This window comes from Nelumbo nucifera, chromosome 5 (assembly GCF_055504915.1).
Source record: "Nelumbo nucifera cultivar China Antique chromosome 5, China Antique-T2T, whole genome shotgun sequence".
Classification (NCBI taxonomy): Eukaryota; Viridiplantae; Streptophyta; class Magnoliopsida; order Proteales; family Nelumbonaceae; genus Nelumbo; species Nelumbo nucifera.
Window position 1 is genome coordinate 15,818,887 of NC_142653.1, and position 25,658 is coordinate 15,844,544.

The 25,658-nt window shown below is 36.0% G+C and overlaps 1 protein-coding gene and 1 pseudogene across 1 annotated transcript; both read left to right on the forward strand.

Annotated features, from left to right (window-relative positions):
- Positions 1-2,725: 2,725 nt before the first annotated feature.
- On the forward strand, positions 2,726-5,033 carry LOC104604081 (nuclear pore complex protein NUP35 pseudogene; annotated as a pseudogene).
- Positions 5,034-9,880: 4,847 nt separating this feature from the next.
- On the forward strand, positions 9,881-11,200 carry LOC148791249 (two-component response regulator ARR17-like). The gene is made up of 6 exons (XM_088888134.1): positions 9,881-9,934; positions 10,048-10,120; positions 10,369-10,551; positions 10,666-10,733; positions 10,838-10,915; positions 11,021-11,200. Exons 1-6 carry the CDS (start codon positions 9,881-9,883, stop codon positions 11,102-11,104), a joined length of 540 nt encoding a protein of 179 aa, XP_088744260.1. The 3' UTR covers positions 11,105-11,200.
- The last annotated feature ends 14,458 nt before the right edge of the window (positions 11,201-25,658 follow it).

Here is a 25,658-nt window from a genome sequence, read left to right on the forward strand (position 1 = left end):
TGTATAATTCCAACAATTTTAGTTGCTGTTGATTTCACTTATAATAAAAGCAATTCGGCTAATTTGAGTGTTTACTTTAACCATATACAATAGAATTTCAAAGACAAAGTCTTCAGATTTGTATGATTTCAGTTAGGTTGGGCTTTCAACGCATAAAAGGGTAAAATGACGGATGCCCATGCATGTGAATAACTGTTGAAACTTGAAACACTTAAAAATTCTAAATACTATGAATAGATTAAAAAAATGAAGTTGGAAAATAGAAATATTCTAGCATTCGATATAGTGGTGATATTGAATGGTCAACTCATCAAAATTTAATAGAAATATTCTATCATTCAATAGAAATCTATACTATGAATAGATTAAAAAAATTGGTAGCATGGGTGATGGGTTGAATGGTCAAGTCATCGAAATCAAAAATCCAATATAGAGGTGATATCCTGATCTGATCTACCACAATCTTTAGGTTGTGTTTGTTTTGACAGAAAATTAAAGGAAAACAAAAAGTTGAAGGAAAGTTTGTAAGTAATTTCAAATATTTTCATATCCTTAAATAGAAGTTGATCAGATTCAAATGCATGAGAGAATTTTTGTTAATCCTAGTTAAAGGTGAAAATAAGAAGATGTCAATAGAAAATCATGGTCAGAAACTCAGAAAGGCAATAGATTCCCAAAAGAAAACTAGTAGAAGCAAGGCTGCCTCTGTCGAACCAGTCTCTCGGACAATAGGCTTCAGGGAAGATGTGTAATGGACACCTTGCCTCTGTCTCTGTCATCTGAGAGAACAATCTATTGATGAAACAGCCTGTCCATGAACTACAATCCCCACATCACTGCAGTGTAACAGAATGCATTCCAATTAATGTGACTTCATCTGTTTCTACACCTACATCTTGCATTTCTTCGAAACATCTTAGTGCTTCCTTTTGGCCTTCAATTTTGGGCATAACTTGTGACAGTTGCCGCCCATGCCATCATGTCTTTCTCAGGCAAATCATCAAACAACTCTGCAACTTGTAGATATATACATTTTGTTGCATCAAATATTCAGCAACTACATTTTAGATATATACATTTGTTGCATCAATAAAGATCTGACTCAAACCTACCAAGCAAAATAGTTTGGCAATGTATTTGCCACCCAGGATTGACATCGAGGGCTGCAACACAAGCCTTAAAGAGGGCTGGGAAAGTGAAAAATATAGGGCCTGTACCTCCCCTTCTCATGCACTTGTAGAGCAAATATTGACTCAATGAAGGGACTGTAGAGCAAAACCATCTAATGAAATGGATTCAGGTGCTGGACCTGATCAAAAAGGATATGGGGGATAAGGGTCCATGGATAAAAGCATCCAGATGAGCTTGGCCAAGTGAGAATTGAGTATTCATATGTAATAGTTTTTTATAAAACTTTGTTAATTTATAATATATTTTCTTATTTTCCTTTAGCAAGAAAAAGAAATTCCAACTAACCCAATTAACGAAATATTAATGAAATAACAAAATAGAAGAGGGAGAGAGAAAGAGTGAATCATATATCCACCGTTGAATGTGGATTATATCATATTTTCATCGTTGGATCTAAAAATCGGTCTTAAAATACAAGCACATGTAATTTGGACCGTTGGATTGACTAATGGATTCTATACACCAAAGTGAAAGTCTCACATTGAAACATTCTTGAAACGCCCCACCGAACAGCATGAAATGAAAAAACGTTTATTGTGCTGAGTTGTAAAGGGCGTTTCTTGAAACGCCTTAACCAAACAACAAAATAAAAAACATTTAAAGTGGGTGTTTATTAGATAAATGTTTTTTCAATAAACACCCACCCAATAAACATAAATGGAACCAAACACATACATAGTAGGCTTTTACATAAAGGGGGTGATCTTTTTTCAAATTTTGAGGGGGGGGGGGGAGGAGGAAGTTGGGCAATGGGATTTTGGTTTCCATTGACCAGGAATCCATGTTCTTTTTTTAGATTTATGTGGAGACCAGGGAAAGTTTATTTTCCTAGTAAGTGATATCTATCTTTTAGGTGGATAAATAACTTTCCCACCTACGGGGAAAGTTGCCAACACTTGAATGGGACACAAATGCCCTTTTAATAATGGATTTTAATGGCTAAAATGGTCATTCCTTATTTACACGAGAAATAAAAGAACATGGGTCAATGCGCTTACCCGGGTAAGTGTTTCTCAAGAAAAACTTACCCAAGTAACTGCATTTACTCTGGTAAATAACTTACCGAAAAGCGAACGGGGCCTAAGGTTTTGACAACCTACTGCCAATTTGGTTGAAGGCTTGTCTTTTCGTGCAAAGATAAGACAAAATAAATTGAAAAGCTCCACTTGGAGCTTCCCAAAAATAGTTTAAAACAAGCTTTGACATCTTTTTTGGGATTGAATCTTTCAACAGTTAGACCTTTCTCCAATCAAACGGAAAAAGACGAAAATGCCAAACTTCTAAAAAGTTGACAACTTATGCAAAATCACATGCCGAATGAGGCCTTATTTATTTGGATGAGTGTATTTAATAAATGGTATCTAGAAAATTTTACCACGTGTTATTTTGCCAAAAAATATTAATTGGTTATGTTAGCAAATTATTTAGAGGAAAAATTCTTAATTAGTACCTGTATTTTGGGCCTAGTGCAAACTGGTTCCTAAATTTTAAAGGGTAATAATTCAATACCAAAATTTTCAACAGATACATACCATGCAGAATTCTGAATTCCAACCCCCCTATAAACCACATCCTGCCCCTGAATTTGACATCAATTCAGGTTAGGATGCATTCCCCTGTACTTTGGAACTATAAAATTCTGATATGGGCTGATTGGTCATTCTCTCCGCCGTTAAATGGCATTGAAAAAGACACAAATAACCTCCAATGCCATCTAATTTTCTCGATCAACCCTCCAAATGCTCAACAGGCCAAGCTCTCTGTCATGTCACAAACCCTCGTGGGATTCAAAATCCTAAATGTTTGTAGCTCATTCAAGAAGAAATCGAGGCATCTTGGTGATATTTGTTGTAATCATCTCTACTTGTATTTGAGTCGAGCCAAAATCAATACATCCTTCAACAATATCCATTATTGCTTAACATTTCGGTTTCTCCGATGTATTGTTTTCTCTATTGCTGTTTCAGTTCGTTTTAACGTCCTGAGCTTGTCTTCGTACGGATCTTGTGGTTGAAGTTTCTGGGGAAAATGAGCACTACCATACAAAGAAATTCCGGATCAGGAAGGCAATCACTCTTCCTTCATGATTTAGTATCCACGATTTCTTCTCACAGAGGAAAATTCAGAGTCCAGGTCAGGTAGCTGCCGTTTCTGCTCTATGGTGAGAGAATTTGGGGTCACGGATCCTCCACCACCGCCCATATTCACCTTGGAAGACCGTGCAGATTTCTCTCCAATATCTGGGGTCACGGATTACTCTATTTCTCCAGAAACCAAGTCAGAAATGAGAACTCTTCGAGATTCCCATCGTGACTCTAATTCTCCATTGAGAAGCAAGTCAGAGGCGAGCACTTCGTTTGCCCTTGTTGGAGGGCAGCAAGTACAACAGACACCTACAAGTTCAAGCTGGTTGTCTCCAACGAAGAGCGGCAGTGAGCATGACAAGAAGGGGAAAGGCTCTCCTGTTGAGGCATGGTACAATTGGCGCTTTAATTACGCTTCCTCCACCAAGGGAAGTTGCAAGGTAGGAGTTGCAGGAGAGTAACTTACCTGCAACTAACCTCAATGAGGAGGAATGGGTTACTGTAACTGGTTTAATCTTTATCTATAACTACAAAATCCTTCTAGATGCATTTCTACATGTATCAGTTCCACTGCCTTATCCCTTTTCTCTTTTGTAAAGTGAGCATCGACTGCTCCAAACAACTCTTATCGTTGCCATTATGAATATGAAATGATTGAAGTAATATGTGCTACATTGATATTCATACAAAACGACCATAACAGACTTTGAGAGATGCATACAATGCTGCAAGGCGCAAGGAGCAAGGCGCCGAATAATAATTTGGGTGATACACATCACTAAGAACGTATATACTTTCGGGTTTTACCCTCAAAGAAAAAAGTACATACAACCACACGTAACCCCACCCCCCCCACCCCATCCAAAAATAAATAAAACAGCACAAATAAAAGCTTTATTTTTCTCATGTACATCATCGGATTCATCCACCACCATCCATGGCTCAAGTTATCTTCCCCTTCAAATCAACTCGCATGTCCCAATCCAAGATCATCGAGTCAGCAAAAAATGAATAATTCCCAAAAATAATCATAGATGTCCACTACACGATGAATAAACATGAAGTAAATGGATAAAATACAAAGAAAAGGAAGATGAAATACAATACAATGGAGGTAAATTGTAATTCAAGGAAAAGAAAACAGAAATTAGACAATAAAGCACTGCAATTGCAACTCAGCCCTCTCTAACACAGAAAGGTCTACGGCCGATACAACAAGCTCTGATGTCGATGGAAACAGATCTACATCAAGAGAACAGCGGCTAAGGTACCAACTAATGCAGATCCGGCCACGGTGACTCTGTTCAATGAACCCATAGCAGAGTTGTTGTCTGCTGGGCTCCCCGACGAACCACTAGATGGAGAGGGAGACGATGAAGGCGATGATGGAATTGAACCGGACGGAGATGGAGATGAAACTGGGGTTTCCGTCACTGGAGAAGGGGCGGAAGCCGGAGTCGACACGGGAGAAGGAGACGGTGAAGAAGGCGAGGGAGAAGGAGTAGGAGTGGCAGTCGGTGGAGACACTGGAGCTGGTGTTGGTGACGGAGGACTAACGGTTGGTGTAGAGGATGGAGGAGACGAAACCGGGGCAGGCGAAGATGCAGGTGGAGATGCGGTTGGGGCAGCTGTAGGCGAGGCACTCGGTGCCTGTGCCTGTGCGATGGAAGACCCCGTCAACAAACCCAGAACCATTATAACCATTAACCCATTGAGACCCATCTTCGTCCTGTTTCTTCAAAATATCAGGAAAGAGAGTAGAAAGAGAAGAGAAGATAGGAAAGACAGGGACCAGCTGGGAGTGTCTGAGTTCTGAAGAATTGGAAGTGGTGATTGGTGAAGCGGAGAACGAGTCTAGGACAAGTATAAAAAGCAGAGGAAAGTGGGTTAGGAGTGGGAAAGACAGCGAAGAACCAATCAATCAATGCACTGCACATTTGCACTCAACCAACCTTAGATTCCTGAAACTTATTAATCAATTGTTAATTTATTTCTATACAAATAAACAACCACCAAAGGGCCAAGGTCCCAACCCAAACAGACTGTCAACAGCCAGCAAGAGACGTTGTTCCTTCAGTACTCTCCGCTTCTCTTATCTGTATACAACCATAGACAGACAATAGACTTTAGAGAGCAAGGCTTCATTTTATATTTTAAGTTCAGCTAAGACTGTATAAATTAATGATTGAATTTTCTTTTGGTATTATTATATTAATTAGTTAAATAAGAAATTTCCAACCTTGCAGAATTCGCAGTCACAATCTGTTCTGCGCATTAGTTAGAGCTAGCTTCTACCAGCTCGATCGGTCTGGACCGTCCGTCGGTGAGTCAAGAGTTAACGTTGTATTCCATAAACAGCCATGAATGAATAATGATACAAATTACAACGACTAACTCTGTCCTTCTCAATTGTGATGATTTCCTTTCGTTAAAAAAATGTCAACTCTCTGATGTTTGAACGTTTATAGGCGATTGCAATTTACAAATAATCAGTCTTCTTTTTCACCGTCACTAAACATTGAGTCCTCATCCCATTCGTCAATGCCTAAACAGATATGCATGTGGCCGTTATACATGCCAGATATGGGGGACTTCATGGTAGTTTTACTTATAATGAGGTCTCCCTCATTGTAAAACTGCTCTTATACTACATGCCATGACCGTTCAGGTACAGCTCGGAGTTAAAAAAAAATACACATAATCAAATTGGGCAGCAATGAGTACGTACTTACGAGTTAGCTACATCCATCCATGTAGCTATCGAAATTTGCATATGGTCAAGGTTCTTATTTGTTTTCTTTCTGCGCTCTTTTATTAATTTAAATTCGTGCTGGAAAGCATTTACTTTCTGGGTTTTCTTCCCAAAATTAATAATTTTCTTTTGGTCGAAAAATTTGCTAATAATTAATGGATATTATATGCTTCTTCAGTATTTTAGGTTATTGATTCTTATCAACTTTAATAAATTAATACTGCCATTGCCGGCACCCTACCTACTTAATTAATTATTATTATGAAAAATCACAAAACTAATCAAAAGACTGTGTCCCCTGGAAAACACAAACATTTGAATAATTATTCATTTCAGGGATTACTGATTGACAGCCATTCTTAATTGTTAATTGTTTTATGAAATAACATTGTAGTAGCAAACGGGAACATGGGATTGGGGGATTGTGTTTGGCTCTCAAAAAACTAAGGCTGAACTATGATCAATGTAGCTGAAGCTCATGCAGCCAATGAAGGTATTGTATCTAAGGGCTGTTTGATAAGGGCTGAATTATTAGTTATTGAACTGAATGACTTATTGCTAGAAAAAGTGGTAAATTTTTCGGTTCAACCACTTCAGCTGTTATCAAATGGCTCTTAATTCTAAAAATGAGTTATTTTTGTAAGAGATTCCAAATTCATCAATTAAGAAATACAAAGTAACACAAGAAAACTAACAAAGACCAATCAAGAGGGATGAGAGCCTCGCTCTAGAAAGTCTGAAGGCATCCTAACGTCTTCAGCTAAAAGATCAACAAGCTCCTGCTGGGAGTCCATAACCAAACAATCTCACCCTTGTTTACTCCTTTTTTAGTTAACTCATGAACCACCAGGAAAGTACAATTACTACAAATTTACAGGATATCATTCAAAATAGGCCAAACTTCATATCAAGGTTAGGGCATACATTGATGAGATATAATTGAAACAGCTAGCGGCCAACTAACCAATTAATCAATATTGGCCATCCAAATAATTAATGTACTATGATTTTAAATGTATACAAAGATTTCTTTTCTTTAGTGACTTGATTTTACCCTTTAAGATGGCTTTATTACCGTTCTCCCCAAATTTGCCATAAAACCAATCTTACTAATCCATTTTTTTAGAGTCACTTTTCATCATATTTTCTAAGGCTACGCTTGAAAATGATGCAAATAAGTGTGAAGGCAAATATGTAGAGTATAAAATGGTTTATATAAATTGTAAAGTTGGGTTAGTTTTGCACTGACAAATTTATTTTTTTATCAAACAGACTTTTAGCTGTAACGGATGCAAACATGAATTTCAATAAAGTATATGTTTTATTTTTTTATCAAAAGCCCACTTGAATGCAAATTTTCTTTTTTTATTGATGTACTTTTACATCTTATTATCAATGTAAATATGTATTGATCCGTCATTTGTCAATGCATAAATGTAATGTTGCCAAATACAGGCAAAAGTGAACCAGAGTTCAAATTTACCCTGAACCGGGATTTACACTCCATTTGCATCGTTTCCAAATGCAGCCTAAGGTTGTGTTTGGTTGTAGTGCAAATATGATTTAGATACAAATATTGCACCTGGTTTGCACTCTTACAAATATTTGCGTATGTTTGTTTCTTACTTGATTTGCACTCTTACAATATACAAATTTTGTACTACATTTTATCTCAGTTGCACTCATTAGTAGTGTAAATTTTACATCTCAAAAATTGATGTACATTTTGCACCAGCTTCCTCCTACTAGGACTACAATCATATTGAGATCTAATTGAGTTCAATTAGGCTTGATTCTAGTTTGATTCTACTTGAGTTTGAATCTCAAGGTAAACTCGATTTTCTGAGTTTTTAAGCCAAACTCGAGCTCATTCAAACAAAGTGGTCAAGAAAATTTTTCCTTTTTTTTGAACTTTTTGTTTTTTTATTCCATGTCATTTTTTAAAATACCAATGAGATTCACTTTCCCAATAACCTAAATAATCTCTTCTCCTAAAATTTATCCTAAACTACCTCCCCCACTTTCTCCAGAATTATCTTTAATTCCTATTTATCTTCTAAATTATCTCTAATTCCTATTTATCTCCACAATTATCTCTAATTTAGTAGAGAGTTTCTCTCATAAATTATCTTTAATTCCTATTTATCCTCTGAGTTCAGATCTCCTGCCCACAAGAACCTTGCCCATGTCTACCCACAACACACTACCCCCCGTGAATTGGGAACTTCTCCCCCTACATAATACTATGTAGAGGATGAGATGTTCTCCATGTGTGGCTGCAATAAACGTGGGTAGGGTTCTCGTGGGCAAGAGATTCGGACTCTTATCCTCTCCCCTACTTTTTATTTATATCTATCTAAAGAAAGTTTGGATAAAAAAATTTAATAATTATTTAAATATTCTAACAAAATTATATAATAAATTTAAAATATTTATTAAAAATACAAAAAAATAATTTTATATTTTTACAAAATATATCACAGAATTATGTACTAACAATTTAAATTATATTTTTCTAGATTATCAATTTAAATACTTTTAAAATATTTAATAATATGTAATAACTTTAAATAAATAAAATTCAAATAATAAAAATTTTAAATATTTTATATATTATTTAAATATTTAAATAACTAGATTTTAAATTGTTAAAATACCGAAATTATGTAATAAATTAAAAAAATCATTAAAGTAGAAAAATAATTACAACATAATATTGAAATTAATAATAATTTAATATATTACAAAATTAATAATGAAAATATGTAATAATAGTATAAACTATGATTTTATGGATAATTAAATTCCATAAATAACTAATATTTTAAAATTTAAATATTTGACATATTTCTTAAGTATTTAAATAACTAAATATTTTAAATAAAAAATATTTAACATAACTATATTTTAAATAGTTAACATAAAGAAATTATGTAATAAATTTAAAAAAAAATTCTGAAAAGTAGAAAAATAATTATAACATAATACTAAAATTAATAATAATTTAATATTTTTACATAATACTGTAAATAACTAATTTCTCTTAATCTGTATTTATTATATAATTATATATACTAAAATTAATATTTATTGTATTTCAGTTGTTATTTATTGTTTTTGTGATAAATGTATTTTCAATGATTATGTATAAATTTATTTTGTTATGTTATTTAATAGAAAAGTTTCAATAATTATTGGAGATTAAACTATTATTAGTGAAATTTTTAAATTTAATTTTTTGTACGTATTGTATTTTTGTTATAACTTATTTATTAATATTTATTAGAGATTAAACTATTATTTGATATTATACTATTTATTGACTAAGTTAATATATTTTTAGTACTTATTGTATTTTTTCATGATCAATATATTTTCAATAATTGTATATTTTTGCTATAAATTTTCAATAATTATTGGAGATTAAACTATATGAGACTATTAGTTTGTGGGGTGCCCATTGAACGTGCGTCTAGTCGTTTTCTAATTTTATCCAGTGCCCCTGCGTCTAATCGATTTCTGCCTTTTTGCAATCGACTATGTTGGATATGCTGATTTTATCCAGTGCCCCTATTAGTTTGTGGGGGTACAGACGCAGGAACAAGTGTTGGATATGCTGATTTCAATGGTATGCTGGGGGTATATTAAGCAAATGAGGGATGCCATTTGCTTTCTTTTTGCAATACCTTTTAGTTTTCTATACAGCTGCTCACTGTATAGTTGCTGATTTATGTCTAGGGGTAATTGCCCTTTTTTTGGTTAATGAAATTATACTTTATTAGGATATACTCTTCCATGCCTTGATTATTTGTGTGAAGCCATTGGTAAATACTACAAGATGGTTTGTTGATCCATGACTGAGCTTCACATCTCAAAAGTCAATGATTCTGTGTATCAGTGGTGTGAAGTATGTGCTCCATTTGGCAATGATCTCCAATGGGGTGTAAGAAGAGTCTTAAAGAACTGAGTGGCAATCTGTTTTGAATATGTGAGTTTTAGATTGTGATACCTTTTCAATAGGATAAAATAAATGATGGAAGGTTTCAGGATTTTTTGAGCAGAGAGAACAAGTCAAATCTAAGTGATGTAGCCAGTGATAACATTCGTCTTTTGTTGATAAACCTTTCCATAACATTTTCTATATGAAAATTTGAAACGGTATGGATGAGTTCATTTCACCATTTGGGTGCTACTGTCCAGTGATACAGAGAAGATGAAGAAATTAATTCGGGGTGGATTTGCAGAACGGAAAGATAGCTAGTGGATCTAAATTTGGCTTCTAAAACAGCAGATTTCCAGATTTGGTGAGACTTGAAACAGAGAGATAACGAGGTTTGAAAGTGAATGACAAAGAGAAGCTGGGGAATTTCCAACATTTCGATCCTTATTTGAAGGAGTGTTACGAAGAAATCGATCCTTCGCTGTCGTCAGCGGAATCTGATGAAGTACATGTTCTTGTGGTTGACGATAGTTTTGTTGATCAGAAAGCAATTGGGCATCTGCTCAAGATCTCTTCTTGCAAAGGTCATTTTCAGATTATTCTTCGTTGCATTTGGTTCTCATCTTGTTCTTTTCGTTTTTGTAGTGTTCTGTTTTGAACTTTTTTTGTTATCTAAATAAATATTGTTGAGATCTTAGTTACTGCTGTGGATACCGGAAGGAGTGCTCTGAAATTTCTGGGTTTGGATGGGGAAGAGAACTCTGCAGTCGGCATGGGTGGAAGAGAATTTAGTAAGCTGTAGGCAATAAAGATGATTCATTGGAATTATTTTTTTAGTGATTTATTCTTTTCATCTGATATTAATTGTAGGGTTTGAAGATGAATATGATAATCACTGATTATTGTATGCCTGGGATGACTAGATATGAGTTGCTCAAGAAAATCAAGGTTAATTAGATTCAATTCATATATATATTCTTATAGCATTTCAATGGATTAATTCGAAAAATACTGAATTCAGTAATTACTTATTTCCTCAATCTTTCCATGCAGGAATCTTCGACCTTCAAAGAGATACCTGTGGTGATTATGTCATCCGAAAATGTCTTGTCTCGGATTGATAGGTATATTAATTAAATATATCATTACACTTTTTTCCAGTAATCAAAATTGAAGTATATGAATAGAAACATGCTTGAAACACTGCCAAGTCCATTTATAAAACAAAAAGTGTTCAAGATGCATTTGAGTGGGTATGGTCACTGGATTATTTGCTGGGACAATCACTAATCTCTGTTTAAAACAATCCGAGAGAAGAATTCATTTAGTTTATTAGCTTTGACAGTTAGAAGGGGACATTTGGAGATGCTCGCAGCTGGTTTATGCTCTGTTTTGTGTGAAATGAGCAGGTGCTTAGAGGAAGGGGCAGAGGAATTTATGTTCTGTAGCAGATCTGAATTGTTGATTAGTAGATCAGTCCCCATCTTAAATTAATTCTCTAGAAAAAAAATCCTATCCTAAAATTTGTAGTTCTCGGTTTAACAATCACACACAGTAATTACATTAAGTGCATGCCAATAATTTTTCTTTGTTTTTTAAACATGTCCCTTAAAATAAAATCCAGATTTGCTCTTCACATAGTGCTCTTCGTACCAACCTCACAGCATTTTCTGCCTTGTATGTTCGAAACACCTCTTATTTCCCAAATCCCAATGCATGTCTACAATGGAAAGTGAGGTTGCTGTGAGGAGCAAATCCAGCTTCCTTAAAATACCCCAGGCATGAGCTATCTATATTTCCTCCTCACAGCCCATCGCAGCCATACATTGAGAATATTTTCTCCTAAATGAAAACATAAAAGTACCAAAGATGTTCATATGTGCCAGCAACATGATGTGAGATGGGTGGAAGGAGGAAAACCGGCCCAGTCTATCATTTAAAAGATTAAAAGTAATTTTTGATACAATAGTCAAAATTAAGGGTATCAATGGACCTGTTTTGGATTGGGTTCAATCTAAATCGAAGTTAGTCAAATCGGATTTGGATGGTCTAATATAATTTTTGGGTTAGACCAAATCTAGTATAATTGACACCCCAGTATTATAGTTTTGAGTCAGACCTAAATCAAATCTCCAATAATCGGTCACTAAACCGAAAATCTTATAATCCTATTCAATACTTTGAGTAGTTTCCAACTAAGGAAAACCCTGGAAATCTAGAAGTCTGAAACGGTCGAACTTTGAAGGTTTGAAGCTTCAAAAATATCTTTGAAACTATAGGGGCTCTACCGCTCCAGCCTCCAGTGTGTTTGGATTCAATGTGTTAGGACTCGAAGGAATTTTCTCTCCAAGTCCACTAAAATTTTGACACGTCTTTCGGTGTTAGATTGGTCATCACCAGTGACCGGCTGAAATTTCACTGCAGGTTATGATTGATAAAAATATTTTTAAATAAAAATTGATAAATATAAAATTTTTGTAAAGAAATCTAACTAAATATTGACAGAAAGTTTGAAACCCTCATGTTCTTATATTCGAACCCTTTCTCCCCCAACCATTAATAGGAAGACAAAACCTTCCTCACGGTTGTGGCTTTGGATTTGTAAGACCAATCCTTACATTCTCAATCCAAACGCAACTCAAGCCTTGCTCCTCCAACCATTAATGGGAAGACAAACCCGATTTTGGCTTTGGATTTGCAAGACACAATACATCTTCTTCTTCCTCCATACTAAGCTTTGAAAGTAAAAAGAATAGCTCCAATTCTCCAAAGATATCTTTCCAAGAAAAATATATTCAAGCAGTCACTCTGTCACACACAGGGTTTTCTTTCATGATAGGCTCTCAAAAATTTCTATTTTCAAATGATTCTTGGGTTTCAGATTTTAATACGAAAAAGTGGTATTAGGGATTTTCAGACAGAAATCAGTGAATTCATTAACTTGGTCGGTGTTGATAATTTGCCAAAATGAGTTAGAGTTAGGATTTTCAGTCTTATAAAGGATTCTTGGACACAAATCAAGGGGTTCATTAGCTTTTTTGTTCTCAGCTTCTGCCTTCTGTATTTTGGGGTTTCATTCACCTTTGAACACTTTGATGTTTGAAACTTTCCGTTAATACCATTGCTGTCGTCACTAAAATCTATAGTTGTCGTTTTGTTTTAGTTTGAACACCAATTGATAAGGCTTGTTGTTGTTACTGGTTGGGGGAGAAGGTTTGAGTCACAGGGCTTTGCATAGACTCCTCTGTGAGTTTTTTTCGCAAGTTGCAGAATGTAGATTTTTTTTATATCTTTTATCAATTTTTATTTAAGCTCCAACCGATTGTAAGTGATGGCCAGTTAAACATGAAATGATGTGTCAAAATTTTAGTGGACTCGAAGAGAAAATCCCTTAGAGTCCAAACGCACAGAATCCGAACTGGAGTTTGATTTGGTTTAATAAAATAGTGAATACCGGCCTATATTTTCTTTTGACTAAAAAGATAGACATGGGCGAGAATGGATTAATGTGTCCACCATAAAAACTTTTTCAACAGCATAGGCTGTTAGGGGCCAACAGCCAATGTTAACCCCATCCCCTCTTTTTTAGGCGAGAAACCTCATGTATCTTTGGTTGGCTAGTTTACTCATGTGGGACGTGCCGAGTAGGACCTTGGATATGATGCTAATCACTCGTGTGCTGATTGGTTAGTTAGCCCATTATACACAGCGGGCCAAGTAGGCTCTATATTTTTAATAAATTAAATTTGTAGAAACTTTTTCTGAAGTTTTTGGCAGAAATTTTTAACACAGTTGTAAGTAGACCCCTTTTCTTATAATCCTCTAATGAGAGGCATGAAAATGTCCAAAACATCATACAATTTCTGTTGAGGCTGGTTTCTACGGAAAAAAATGTGAATGTTATAAATAACAAATAAAAATAATAGGGAATTTGAAGTTACAGCTTTACCTTTGAGCAATTGATATGGAAACAAATTAAAAAAAAAAACAATTTTAGAAAAGAAGTTAGAAGGGTTTGGACTACATTCATATGAAGAGAAAATTTAGAAAACAATCATTTTGGATAATAATAACTGTATAGGTATTTTAGACATTTTTATACCACCTTTTTGAGGATTCTAACAAAAAGGGTTTATTTGCAATTATCTAATTATAAAATTCAGGGGAAGTGATTGTAATTACCAAAATTTATGGGAAACTTCAGCAATGGTTAGACGATTCAAGGGAGGTTTCAGCAATTTATCCAATTTAATATTATAATCCTTTCTATCAAAAAGAGTGCAATCATTTAACCCATACAAATTATAACACAGTAAAAAAAAAGAGGGCAACCAACTAACCATATATAAGCGTGTCATTTAAAATGAAGGGTAAATTATTAAATCTCCCCTTGAGTTCTGACAAATATTTGAACTCTTTTGAGTTCATACTTTCAACCCTGACCCTAAATTAAACTACAATCCAAACCCACCTTTTTCGGGCTGGATTTGAGCTAATTTGGCACAAGTTGCAGCCCTAGTCCATCATTCAAAACTCAATTTGGCGAGTCTTTAGATGCCCTTCTCTGATTGTTTGTGTCATTTACATCATCGTCTCGATTAGGTAGGCATAACGTTGTAAGCATGTTAAATAAATCGGTAGCACACCAATTAATCGGTGGCACATCATTTGCAAATCACCGGTTATGGTTCGCTTAGCCATGAAGAAAATTTTTATAAATGCCCATTATACCCCTCAGCTTAAGTATAAATAGAGGTCCCTCCTATGTTATTTCTCATTCCATTCTCCATTTCATTTCAGTGTATAGTGTATATAGTGTGTTGAGAGAAGTATTGAGTGCCTGGTACGAGTGTGATTCCGGTGAGGTCATTTTGTATTTTCTCCTGTTTATAGGAAGAAGGAAGCTCCAAGTTGCTGCCCGTGGACGTAGGCAATTTGACCGAACCACGTAAATCCGATGATCTCTCTTCTTTCTTTCTTTATTGCAATATACTTTTGTCTATTTCTGTGCACGTACAGATTATGTTATTTCCGCTCTGCAATTCCAACAATTAGTATCAGAGCCACACAGTTCTGTTTCGGGATTCTGCGAAATCGGTTTGACATACTGAAATTCAACGGATCCAAGTATGCAATTTGGAAGCTGAAGATGCATGCTGTGTTGGTGAAAAAAGATTGTGCAATTGCCTTAGAAGGAAAAGAGAAGAAGCCTGCTTATATGAAAGATGAAGATTTTGAGAAGAAAAACCAGATAACCATGGTTGATATTCTTCTTGCTTTAGAAGATTCGGTTCTATTCAACGGGTTCGAAGAAACCACTGCCAATGGTTTCTGGGACAAGTTGCGGAATCTCTATGAGGGGAAATCGATGTCCAACAAAATCTTTCTCCGGTGACAACTCTACAATTTGAGGATGAAGGACGGAGCCTCTTTGCAAGTACACTTGAATGAGTTCAACACTCTAGAAAGAAAATTTGCAGCTATAGAGGTACGTATTGATGGCGAAGAAAATGTTACTCTTTTGTTTTGCTCTATGCCAGACTCTTGGGATATTTTGATAATGAATTTGAGCAATACTAAAGATCTGTCATTAGAATCTACTATTTCTATGTTTCTTACAGAAAAATCTCGTAGAAAAGTTGGTGAGAATTCTTTAGGTGACACAATGATGGTATGAGGTAGATCGAATGAGAGAAATGGCTCTACCAGAAATCAAACGAGATCCAAGTCAAGAGGCAACAAGAAATGACTCAAGTGTTGGAATTGCAGTAAGAAGGGGCACCTTCGAAAAGATTATCGACAACCCAAAGCAGAGCAAAATCGGCCCAACTCTAACAAAGATCCGACTTCAAATAATTCCCTAGGAAACATCATAGAAGGAAGTTATTCATCAGAAGACAATGAGGTATTGTCTATTGATTCTTGTGAACATTTAAAGCACAACTGGATATTAGATTCCTGTGCTTCTTTCCATATGATGCCATGCAGAGATTTGTTGTACACATACCAATCGTGCGATGGTGGGACTGTTTACATGGGCGATAATAGCACATGCAAAATAGTGGGAGTTGGAGACATTAGAATTACTATGTTTGATGGCATCACTCGTACAATCTCTAGTGTACGGTATGTTCCTGAACTACAAAAGAGTCTTTTGTCACTGGGAAAGTTTGATGAAGATGAGTACAAGTTTTCTGGAGAAAAAAGCCAATTGAAGATCAGTAAAGGAGCTATGGTAATTGCAAAAGGCAAATTACAAGGGAAGCTATACCACTTGATCGGGATACCATGGTCGGCGATGCCATCATTGCAAATGTTGTGACTGATTCCGTCATGATTTGGCACAGACGTTTGAGTCATATGAGCAAGCAAGGACTTAAGGTACTTCTTGATCAAAATCTACTTCTTGGTTTAAAATCTACTGATTTGAATTTATGTGAAGATTGTTTATTTGGGAAACACTATAGAGTTAGTTTTCCCAAGTCTAAAGCTAGGAGTAGAGAGTTTAGATCTAATACACTCTGATACATGAGAAGCTACTACGGAATCTCTTGGAGGTTCATTGTACTTTGTCTCTTTTATTGATGATTTCTCTAGGAAAGTATGGGTATATATGCTCCAATGGAAGAGTGATACTTTTTCCTATTTAAAGAAGCTCAAAGCTTTAGTTGAAAATCAGAAGAGGGAAAGAATTAAGTGTCTGAGAACCGACAATGGAAAAGAATATACCTCGAAAGAATTTGAAGATTTTTGTAGTGAGCACAGCATTTCGAGACAGTATACAGTTCCTCGAACTCCACAGCGAAACTAAGTTGCTGAATGAATGAATTGTACACTTATGGATCGAGCTAGAAGCATGTTGAGTGTAGCTGGGCTGGAGTAGTGCTTTTGGGCAGAAGCAGTCAATACGACATGTTACCTAGTAAATCGCTCTCCCACTATGATACTTGATTGCAAAATTCCATAAGAGGTATAGTCAGGAAACCCTGTTGATTATTCTTTCCTATGTACCTTTGGTTGTGATGCTTGTGTTTGGATTCCTAAGGAGCAGAGGACCAAGCTAGAGGCAAGGTCCAAAAAGTGTATTTTTTTTTACCTATGTAGAAGGTACAAAGGGATACCGATTGTGGGATCCTACTGCCCACAAGATAGTTGTTAGCCGAGATGTTTTATTCAATGAAGATTCGATGGAGAAAGAACCAAGCTCTAAGATGACAGAGAAAGATGAAGTGGAATATTTTCAAAAGATTCAAAAGCAACAAATTGATACAATTGTTGATGTACTTGAAGAACACATTGAAAATTTTGAAGGAGAGACTCACAGTGATCAAGGTCGATCGAAGAGAGCTACAAGGCCTCCTGTCTGGCTTCAGGATTATGTAACAACTTATGCTTACTTTACAGAAGAGCACGAGCCTTATTCATACCAAGAAGCATGCAAATGTCCAATTGCTCGTCATTGGCAAATGGCGATAGAGGAAGAAATTGAAGCTCTGAAGAAAAGTAAAACTTTGGACTTAGTCAAACTACTTAAGAATCAAAAGGCCATTGGTTGTAGATGGGTGTACAAACTCAAAATGGACACTAGCGGGAATATTGAAAGGTACAAAGCTTGACTAGTTGTAAAAGGGTATGCTCAGAAATCAGGCATCAACTTCAACGAAATATTTTCTCTTGTTGTTCGATTAAGTACTATTCGTATTCTTTTGAGTATGGCTGCAGTACTTGACTTGTTGCTGGAACAGTTAGATGTTAAAACTGCATTTTTGCATGGTAATCTTGAAGAAGAGATTTATATGACTCAACTTGAAGGCTTTGTCGAGGACAACAAAAAGGATCTTGTTTGTCAGTTGACCAAATCACTTTACGATCTAAAACAGGCACCAAGGTGTTGGTATAAGCGATTTGATTCCTTCATTGTGAGCTTGGGCTTTAGCAAATGTGAAGCAGATCCTTGTGCCTATACATACTTTGGTAATGATCACTTCATCATTTTGCTGTTATATGTTGATGACATGATAGTTGCAGGTACTGATAAAGGAAGTATCTCAACACTGAAAGCTCGTTTAGCTAGGGAGTTTGGCATGAAGGATTTAGGGGCGGTTAATCAGATTCTTGGGATGACGGTATATAGGGACAAAAGGAACAGAAAAGTCTGGGTAACTCAAAAGAGTTATGTTCAAAGGGTCTTGCGACGCTTCAACATGCAAGATTCCAAACCAGCCAGTATCCCACTTTCTGTTGGTTGCAAGTTGTCTTTAGAATAATCACTTAGCATTGAAGCTGAGAAGATAGAGATGTCCCACATACCATATTCATCAATAGTAAGGACCCTTATGTTTGCTATGGTGTGCACTAGATCAGACATTGCACAAGCAGTGGGAGCAGTCAGTAAGTTTATGGCAAATATAGGAAGAGATCATTGGACTGCGGTGAAGAGAATCCTTCGTTATTTGAAGGGTACTTCTAAAATCTCCATTTGTTATAGTGGCCAAAGCTTAAAACTAGTTGGTTATGTGGATGTAGACTATGCAGGAGATCGCGATAATAGAAAATCAACTACTGGTTATGTGCTTTCTTTAGCTAATGGTGCAGTGAGCTGGGCATCAAAATTGCAATTTGTAGTGGCATTATCTACAACAAAAGCAGAATATATGTCAGTTACACAAGCATGCAAAAAAAACATTTGGTTAAAGAGGTTGCTTGAAGAATTCAACATCAAGCGAAAAGTGGTGACTATTCACTGTGACAATCAAAGCGCATTACACTTAGCAAGAAATCTTGTTTTTCACAAACAGACTAAACACATTGGTGTATAGCACCACTTTGGTCATGAGGTAGTTGGAGATGGGTAGATCTCGTTGTAGAAGATCCACACTCACAACAACGTTGCTGATTTGCTGACAAAGCCGATGATGAGAGAGAAGTTTATCTGGTGTAGAACTTCTCTGGGACTTGAAACTACATAGCAAGAGATGATCGACAACTATTCTCGAGAGGGTTTTTCACTATGAAAATTGTCTTCAAGTGGAAGAATGTTGAAAAGCAAAAAAGGTGGGCCAGTTGGTGGCTCACCGAATTTGCAATCGGTGGCCCATCGAGCTGAGCCCACCATTTATTCAGTGGCACACCAATTATTCGATGGCACACCATTTGCAAACCACCGGTTATGCTTTGCTTAGCCATGAAGAAAATTTTCATAAATGCCCATTATATCCCTCAACTCAAGTATAAATAGGGGTCCCTCCTATGTTGTTTCTCATTCCATTCTCCATTTCATTTCAGTGTATAGTGTATACAGTGTATTGAGAGGAGTATTGAGTGTCTGATACGGGTGTGATTTCAGTGAGGTTATTTTGTATTTTCTCCTATTTGTAGTAAGAAGGAAGATCCGAGTTACTGCCCGTGGATGGAGGCAATTTGGCCGAATTACATAAATCTGATGTTTTCTTTTCTTTCTCTCTTTATTGCTATCTGCTTTTATTTGTTTTTGTACACGTTCAGATAACGTTATTTTCACTCTGCAATTCCAACACACATTATCAATTGCTAGTTAGTACGGTACTTATCAATAACTCGGGGGTCCTGAAACCCCTTATCAACCTTCTGGACAAGGGGTGCGTATATATTAACAATGAATAATGTCGCATCGACAATCTTCCATCTATTTATTATGGATGATAACAAGGTAAAAACAGTTGATGATGGGGTGATAAAGATGATCTTGAAGAAGATTACAGAAAGTATAGTGGTTGATGAGTTGTTGGACAATCCTTGTTAATATGCTTCCCAGCCATGAGAAAGCTGTGGATGAAATGGGTGATATTGGTGTTGTGCCATGCAAAATGGGTCATATCCTCTATTTCATTTGTATTAATCAAATCGGAGTAAAGGAGAATCTCAGGCTCTCATGCAGCATGCAAAAACTGGGTTTTCGAGGGTAAGAGAATGGCTAATGGCATCTTGGTCTTGGATGCAACAAATGACAACCACCTACCTAGCATATATTTTTTTAAGTGTTTTTTATTCTCGTAAGTGGTATCCTACATATCGATTTGCTTATTCAAATAAAGGATGTGTTGATTTGGTCAGTTCTCTACAGTTGTTAATTCCAATCAAATAGTGCTCCCTCTCTGTCTCACAGCTGGCAAGTTTTGTCATCAAACAGCAAGTGGGAAGTGGTTGACATTTGGCAAGCATCATCCTTAGAATACACAGTCATATAACTCTTAAATTAAAAATCTATAATTGTTCATCTCAGTAATCTATTAGAATATATGAAAATAAAAATGGCCACGTCATATGCCATCTTTGTGCATGGCCTAGTGCTGTCACAAATTGTCTAGGTTAATGACTTAATTCTTCTGTTATTAAATTTAATTATAATAATTTTCAAAATCTCAATAGAAAATCTATTGAACTTTAATAAATTAAATTTCTCTTATTTAACATTAAACTAGCATAATCTGATATTCAAAATGATGATGAAGGGATTCAAAGCAATATAATTATCACATCATTCATTCTGCAAGGTGCCAATTGAATGGTTGGTAAGGCGTCCTGGTGGTCGTAGATAGGGATGGGAATTTATTAATTTTTATAGAAAATCTATTAATTTAATTATATTATATTTAAAGTTTTCTCCATAGAATTAATGATGTGAGTTTATATTTTTTGCTCCACGGGGCTAGTCCATCGTCGAAACCCATAACTCATCCCACCCAAGTCTGCACTACAACTAAGAATGGCAATGGGGCAGGATCATATTCTTCATCTCCAAACTCAATTTTAAAACAAATTTTAGAGTTGGGGAGTCTAAATACATAGAGGAGATGGGAAAAATTGTCATCCCAAACTACAACCCGTAAGAGGCGTTACCAACCAGATGGTTGGCACCTTGTAATGAAGGGTGTGATAATCATTTATAAATATTAGATTTTCCGCACGGAACTGTTAGTTCTATTTAATTTATATTAATGACTGATGTAGAGATTGACAAATAAATAAAACCCTTAAGCCATTATAACTTTAGAATACAAGAATGGGGGGCTCCGAGACTTAAGAATTAAGATATCACAATCACAATTCACAAGACAAGACAACCTCTTAATCGTTAAGGCCTCAATAGAAGTTGGTGCTTGGTTTGGTTTGGCAGTAGTAGTTTTATTTTCCTTATATAAGTAAAGACTCAAGAGGAGGAAAGTGCGAGTAAGTTACTTTGCCTATACCCATCCACATCTACTGTAAATAAATAATGCATTTATTTGTGATGGCTTGAACAGATCAGTTCGCGGCCGCCAGAAAAAGAAGGAAATGCGTTATCATTTATGTCAGCACATGCTGGGTGGGCCAGGAACCACCCCTTCCCCTTTTTCTCTCTCTCTCTCTCTCAATGCTTAATTCCAATCCAATATACAAATATACAAGAATAGGATCTTTTTGGATTGGAACAGGTAATGAGATTTGGCTTCTTATTAGACGTCATTGGTTGACACTAGACAGAGTCAAATATTAATATTCGGATGGCAAAGCCGCTTCAAGGCACCGGCCAGTTATTACAATCTAAATTTTGGATGAGCTTATATCACATCGAAGGTGAAGCACCAAATTTTGGTCCTAATTAAAAAAATATGTATAGCTAAGAGATTTGTTGTGTGTGAATAAATTATCAATTATGTACGTTTAAAAAAATTTGAGGTAGGTTTCACTTTTTCTGGCACTATTTTATTGAACCAATTGTCATACATAGAAGAACAAATTTGAAAAGTAAAGTATCACTGACTTTCTATTATTGCAGTTTTAATGGTTGGAAGAACTTGGCCTCAAAAGCTCATGTCTTATTGATAAAGCAAATTTCATCCCGGATTAATCCCTTTTCCATGTTTTTCTGAACAAGCCATTTTTCTACATTTTCAAAAATAACGCCATTGCAAGTCGGAGTACGTGTCTAGCTAATTAAAATGATCTCCCATGTTTTGGATCCATCTCTCTGTAACTCAGTCTCAGTGTGCTCATGATTCATGAAATATGATTGTTGTCATTCTATGCTATCAAAAAAAAAAAAACAGCCCAAGGTACAAACAATATTCCTCTCTATTTAACCCAACTCGCTAGCTAGGAAATCTTCCTTCTTGGTTCTTATTAATTAATTTCTTTACCCAAAAAAGAGTTCTTATTAATTAGCAATTAATTTAGTTAGCTGAGTCACGATCTGCTGCATTTATCCTATTCCTGTGGGGTCTAATATCATGGTTGTTTACGCACATTAATCATGACCCACCATGTCTAATTGTTTATTATGCATATATGCCTTCCAAAAGTTTTTTTTTTTTTTTTGTGAGAGAATTGAAAGTCAGTAACCAGGAAAAAGAAAACGAAGACTCTAAATAAATAAAAGACAACCATCATGTATTCTATATAAATAAGATACACTCTACATAAAAGCATCAAACCATCTTCTACAGAAAATTAGTCCATTCTCCAACTTTTATACTCTTCACGCTTTACGGTTCACACACCAACATCCTCAACATGCCTCGTCGCCTCCAAAACTACTATTATTTTTCTCCACCACCGCCATCCCAGCCACCACCACCAACTAACAATTCTCCCCATCCTTCATGCCCTCCAAATGTGTTATCGCCGCCGTCGCCGCCACCACCACCACCACCACCACCACCAGCCAATAGTTCTCCATGCCCTCCCAATACATCACCACCACATCAAACCTTCACATCCCCACCCCCACCCCCTCCACCTCCACCTCCTAATGTTTCATCACCACCTCCACCACCACCCAAGGAGCAAATATCTCCTCCAGGACCATCATCACCACCTTCCCCACTACCTCCCAATGGCCCAACGTCTCCTCCAGGGCCAACACCGCCTTCTGGTCCACCTAATTTGCCTCCAAAGGCACCACCTCCCAATGAGCAAATATCTCCTCCAGGACCAGCATCACCACCTTCCCCATCACTACCTCCCAGTGGGCCAACACCTTCTCGTCCACCTCTTGTGCCTCCAAAGGCACCACCTCCTGTGACGCCACCTTCTCCTTCATATTATCCGCCGCCAACTGGTCCCTTGACGCCAACACCCAACACGTCATATTATCCACCACCACCACCACCGCTGACGCCGCAGCAGCCCCCACTTCCAACTGCACCTTCTCCTTTTCTTCCACCTTCACCGCCCACGAACGATCATACGGTTATCATTGCTGTCTGCGTCTCACTTGGTGGCCTCTTTTTTCTCGCATTCCTTGCACTCGGTCTTTTCTGCATTCATAAGAAGAAGAAAAAGATGGTTGCAGGAGCAGCGGCATGCCCACCTGCTGAGGGACATTCGGATGAGGCTCACGAGGCTGCTGCATCAGGAACTACTCACTATGGATAAGCTCAACTGGGATATGGTATTGCGTGAATTTTCATTTGTTCGTTTATGCCTTAGAGGCTAGAGTATAGGAGATTAGGACTGTTGTTTGTTCTACTATATATTGCTGTACCACCCCAAAGGATTCTGTACAGTGCGAAGTGTGAATGATGTGATGCAATTGGATTTTTTTTCTGATCAGATTTGATGAAATTAGAATTATTTGTAGATGTGAATTGCTTTGTAACGTTGATTAATTTCAGTTCATGTAGCAGAAAGTCTGGGAAGTTTGTAGCTAAATCCCCACTTGAATCCATCTTGGGCATACTTGGTAAATACGGACGATATAAATACAATAGGGGAAATGTTCATTATAATTGGAAATTAAGAATAAAATATTTACATATTTGTGTTTAACACGTCTAAATTTAGAAGGTACGAATCAAAAACAAATTTGATATATTTTATATGTAAATATGTGTATAATATATATATATATATATATATATATATATATACATGTAAAATGTAAATAGATTTTTAAATTTTTACAAATATATATATATATATAAAATAAAATTTTCCAAAATTTTTAATTGATCCCATATTTTTTAAAATCCAAATTATTCACTTAATATATGCTATGAAATTGATCCCATATTTTTTAGTTGAGGAATCTTTCTTTTGTTTTCTAAAATATGCCTATAATAACTATGAGATTGTGGGCAAGTGAGGTGGTCCATGCTATAGGCTATAGCTAAGTGGGCCTGTAATTCTTAGTGAATTATTAAGTGGCAATCCTTGAACCTTATATATAGAACAGTCAAAAAAGAGGGCTGAGAGCCTAACTAACCACTGATAAAGCTTTTCCATTTAAAATTAAAATTATAAAGCAATTCAATTGATAATTGGTCAAAGCCCGCCCCTCAGGTATCATGTCTTACGGGCAGCATAGTTTCTTCCTACAAATGAGCAGGCTGACAGCCGGACACTGACCTCTCCCTTCTTGACTATATGGCACATTGGCAGTTTGGCACCGTCTTCTTCTGTCCCATTCCCGACTGGATCACACGTATGGGCTTGTTGTGTGGTAAGGCCCGATTTTAATTTTATAATAAATCGAACGTGGCATGTATAACTTTATATATGCACTATTAATATACCATTCCAAAAGGCTTATCTATGATTTTGAGCCCGACTCTATACACATATTTGTGCATCTATCCTATTCCTATATATACTTAATAATATTCCAGTCTCTCAAGAACATTTTTGGACCAGAAGTAATTCTTCTCAGTTTGTACTTTTTTTTCTCGATACTTCGTTTAGACTGCATTAGGCACTTCTTCTTATTTTAAGAATTTTTCAAAAATTCATTTTTTTATAAAGACATTTTTACTGAAAAAAAGGAGATAAATCTTTAAAATAAATAATGTCAAATACATCCTTAAACTCGAAAAGAGAGTATTTATTACACGTCAACAGTACACTTAACGATTTGGAAAATTGCATCTGTTTATAAAAAACAATAAAATACAGAGAGAGTTGCATTTTTTTCTTAAAAAAAAAAAAAAGTGTGAGTTACATCTCAAGGCAATGAATGAAGTGGGCCAATTCGTTTGCTGAATTTGCGATGAATCCATATCAGCGAGACAATTTGAAGATGAGAGGTCAAAAACTTTGAAATATGAATATGATATCTTCCACCAGGGGGAGGGGGGCTAGCGGATGAAAACCAATTCAACCGAATGAAGAGGTTGGCCTTGCTGCCAAGCACTGAACGTATTCTGAAAGTGAAAGGGGCACCGCCAGGCGCCAGATGCAGCAATTATTAATAGATCTCCAGCTTCTTACTTCTTATAACCATCCACACCAGTCCTTAATAATTCAGCTAGCTACTAACTCTTATAATTTCTCTACCACGTATCTTGTCATCAGCCTCATTCAGCTTTGTCTACGGCTTCGTCTCTTCTTTTAACAAAAGGGCACGACTACACCTAGCATTACTAAATTAACCCTAACCTATAAATGGAAAAATTATTGCTTATTAGTTATACATGTATGATAATAAATAAATAAATTCAATAACAATTTGATTTTGCAATTTAGACTTGCATGTGATGGACAAGATCCCTCTGCCCTTACACCTCGATACAGCGTATGCCCGAGCTGATCGTTTCAAAACATTATTAAACTCAAAAGTAGGGGTAGAAACGAATCGAATTTTTATGAGTTATTTGAATTTGGTTTATCAAAAGATCGATTCGGTTTGGTTTAAATCGATCTTGAGTTCGACATATAGGCTTATTTGTTTATTAAG

Excerpts from the sequence above, each read along its gene's own strand:
- LOC148791249 (XM_088888134.1), top strand. The coding sequence starts at position 9,881 with ATGACTGAGCTTCACATCTCAAAAGTCAATGATTCTGTGTATCAGTGG. Across the intron at positions 10,121-10,368 it reads AAATCTAAGTGATGTAGCCA|TGAATGACAAAGAGAAGCTG; the intron begins GTGATAACATTC and ends GAGGTTTGAAAG. Across the intron at positions 10,734-10,837 it reads ATGGGGAAGAGAACTCTGCA|GGTTTGAAGATGAATATGAT; the intron begins GTCGGCATGGGT and ends TATTAATTGTAG.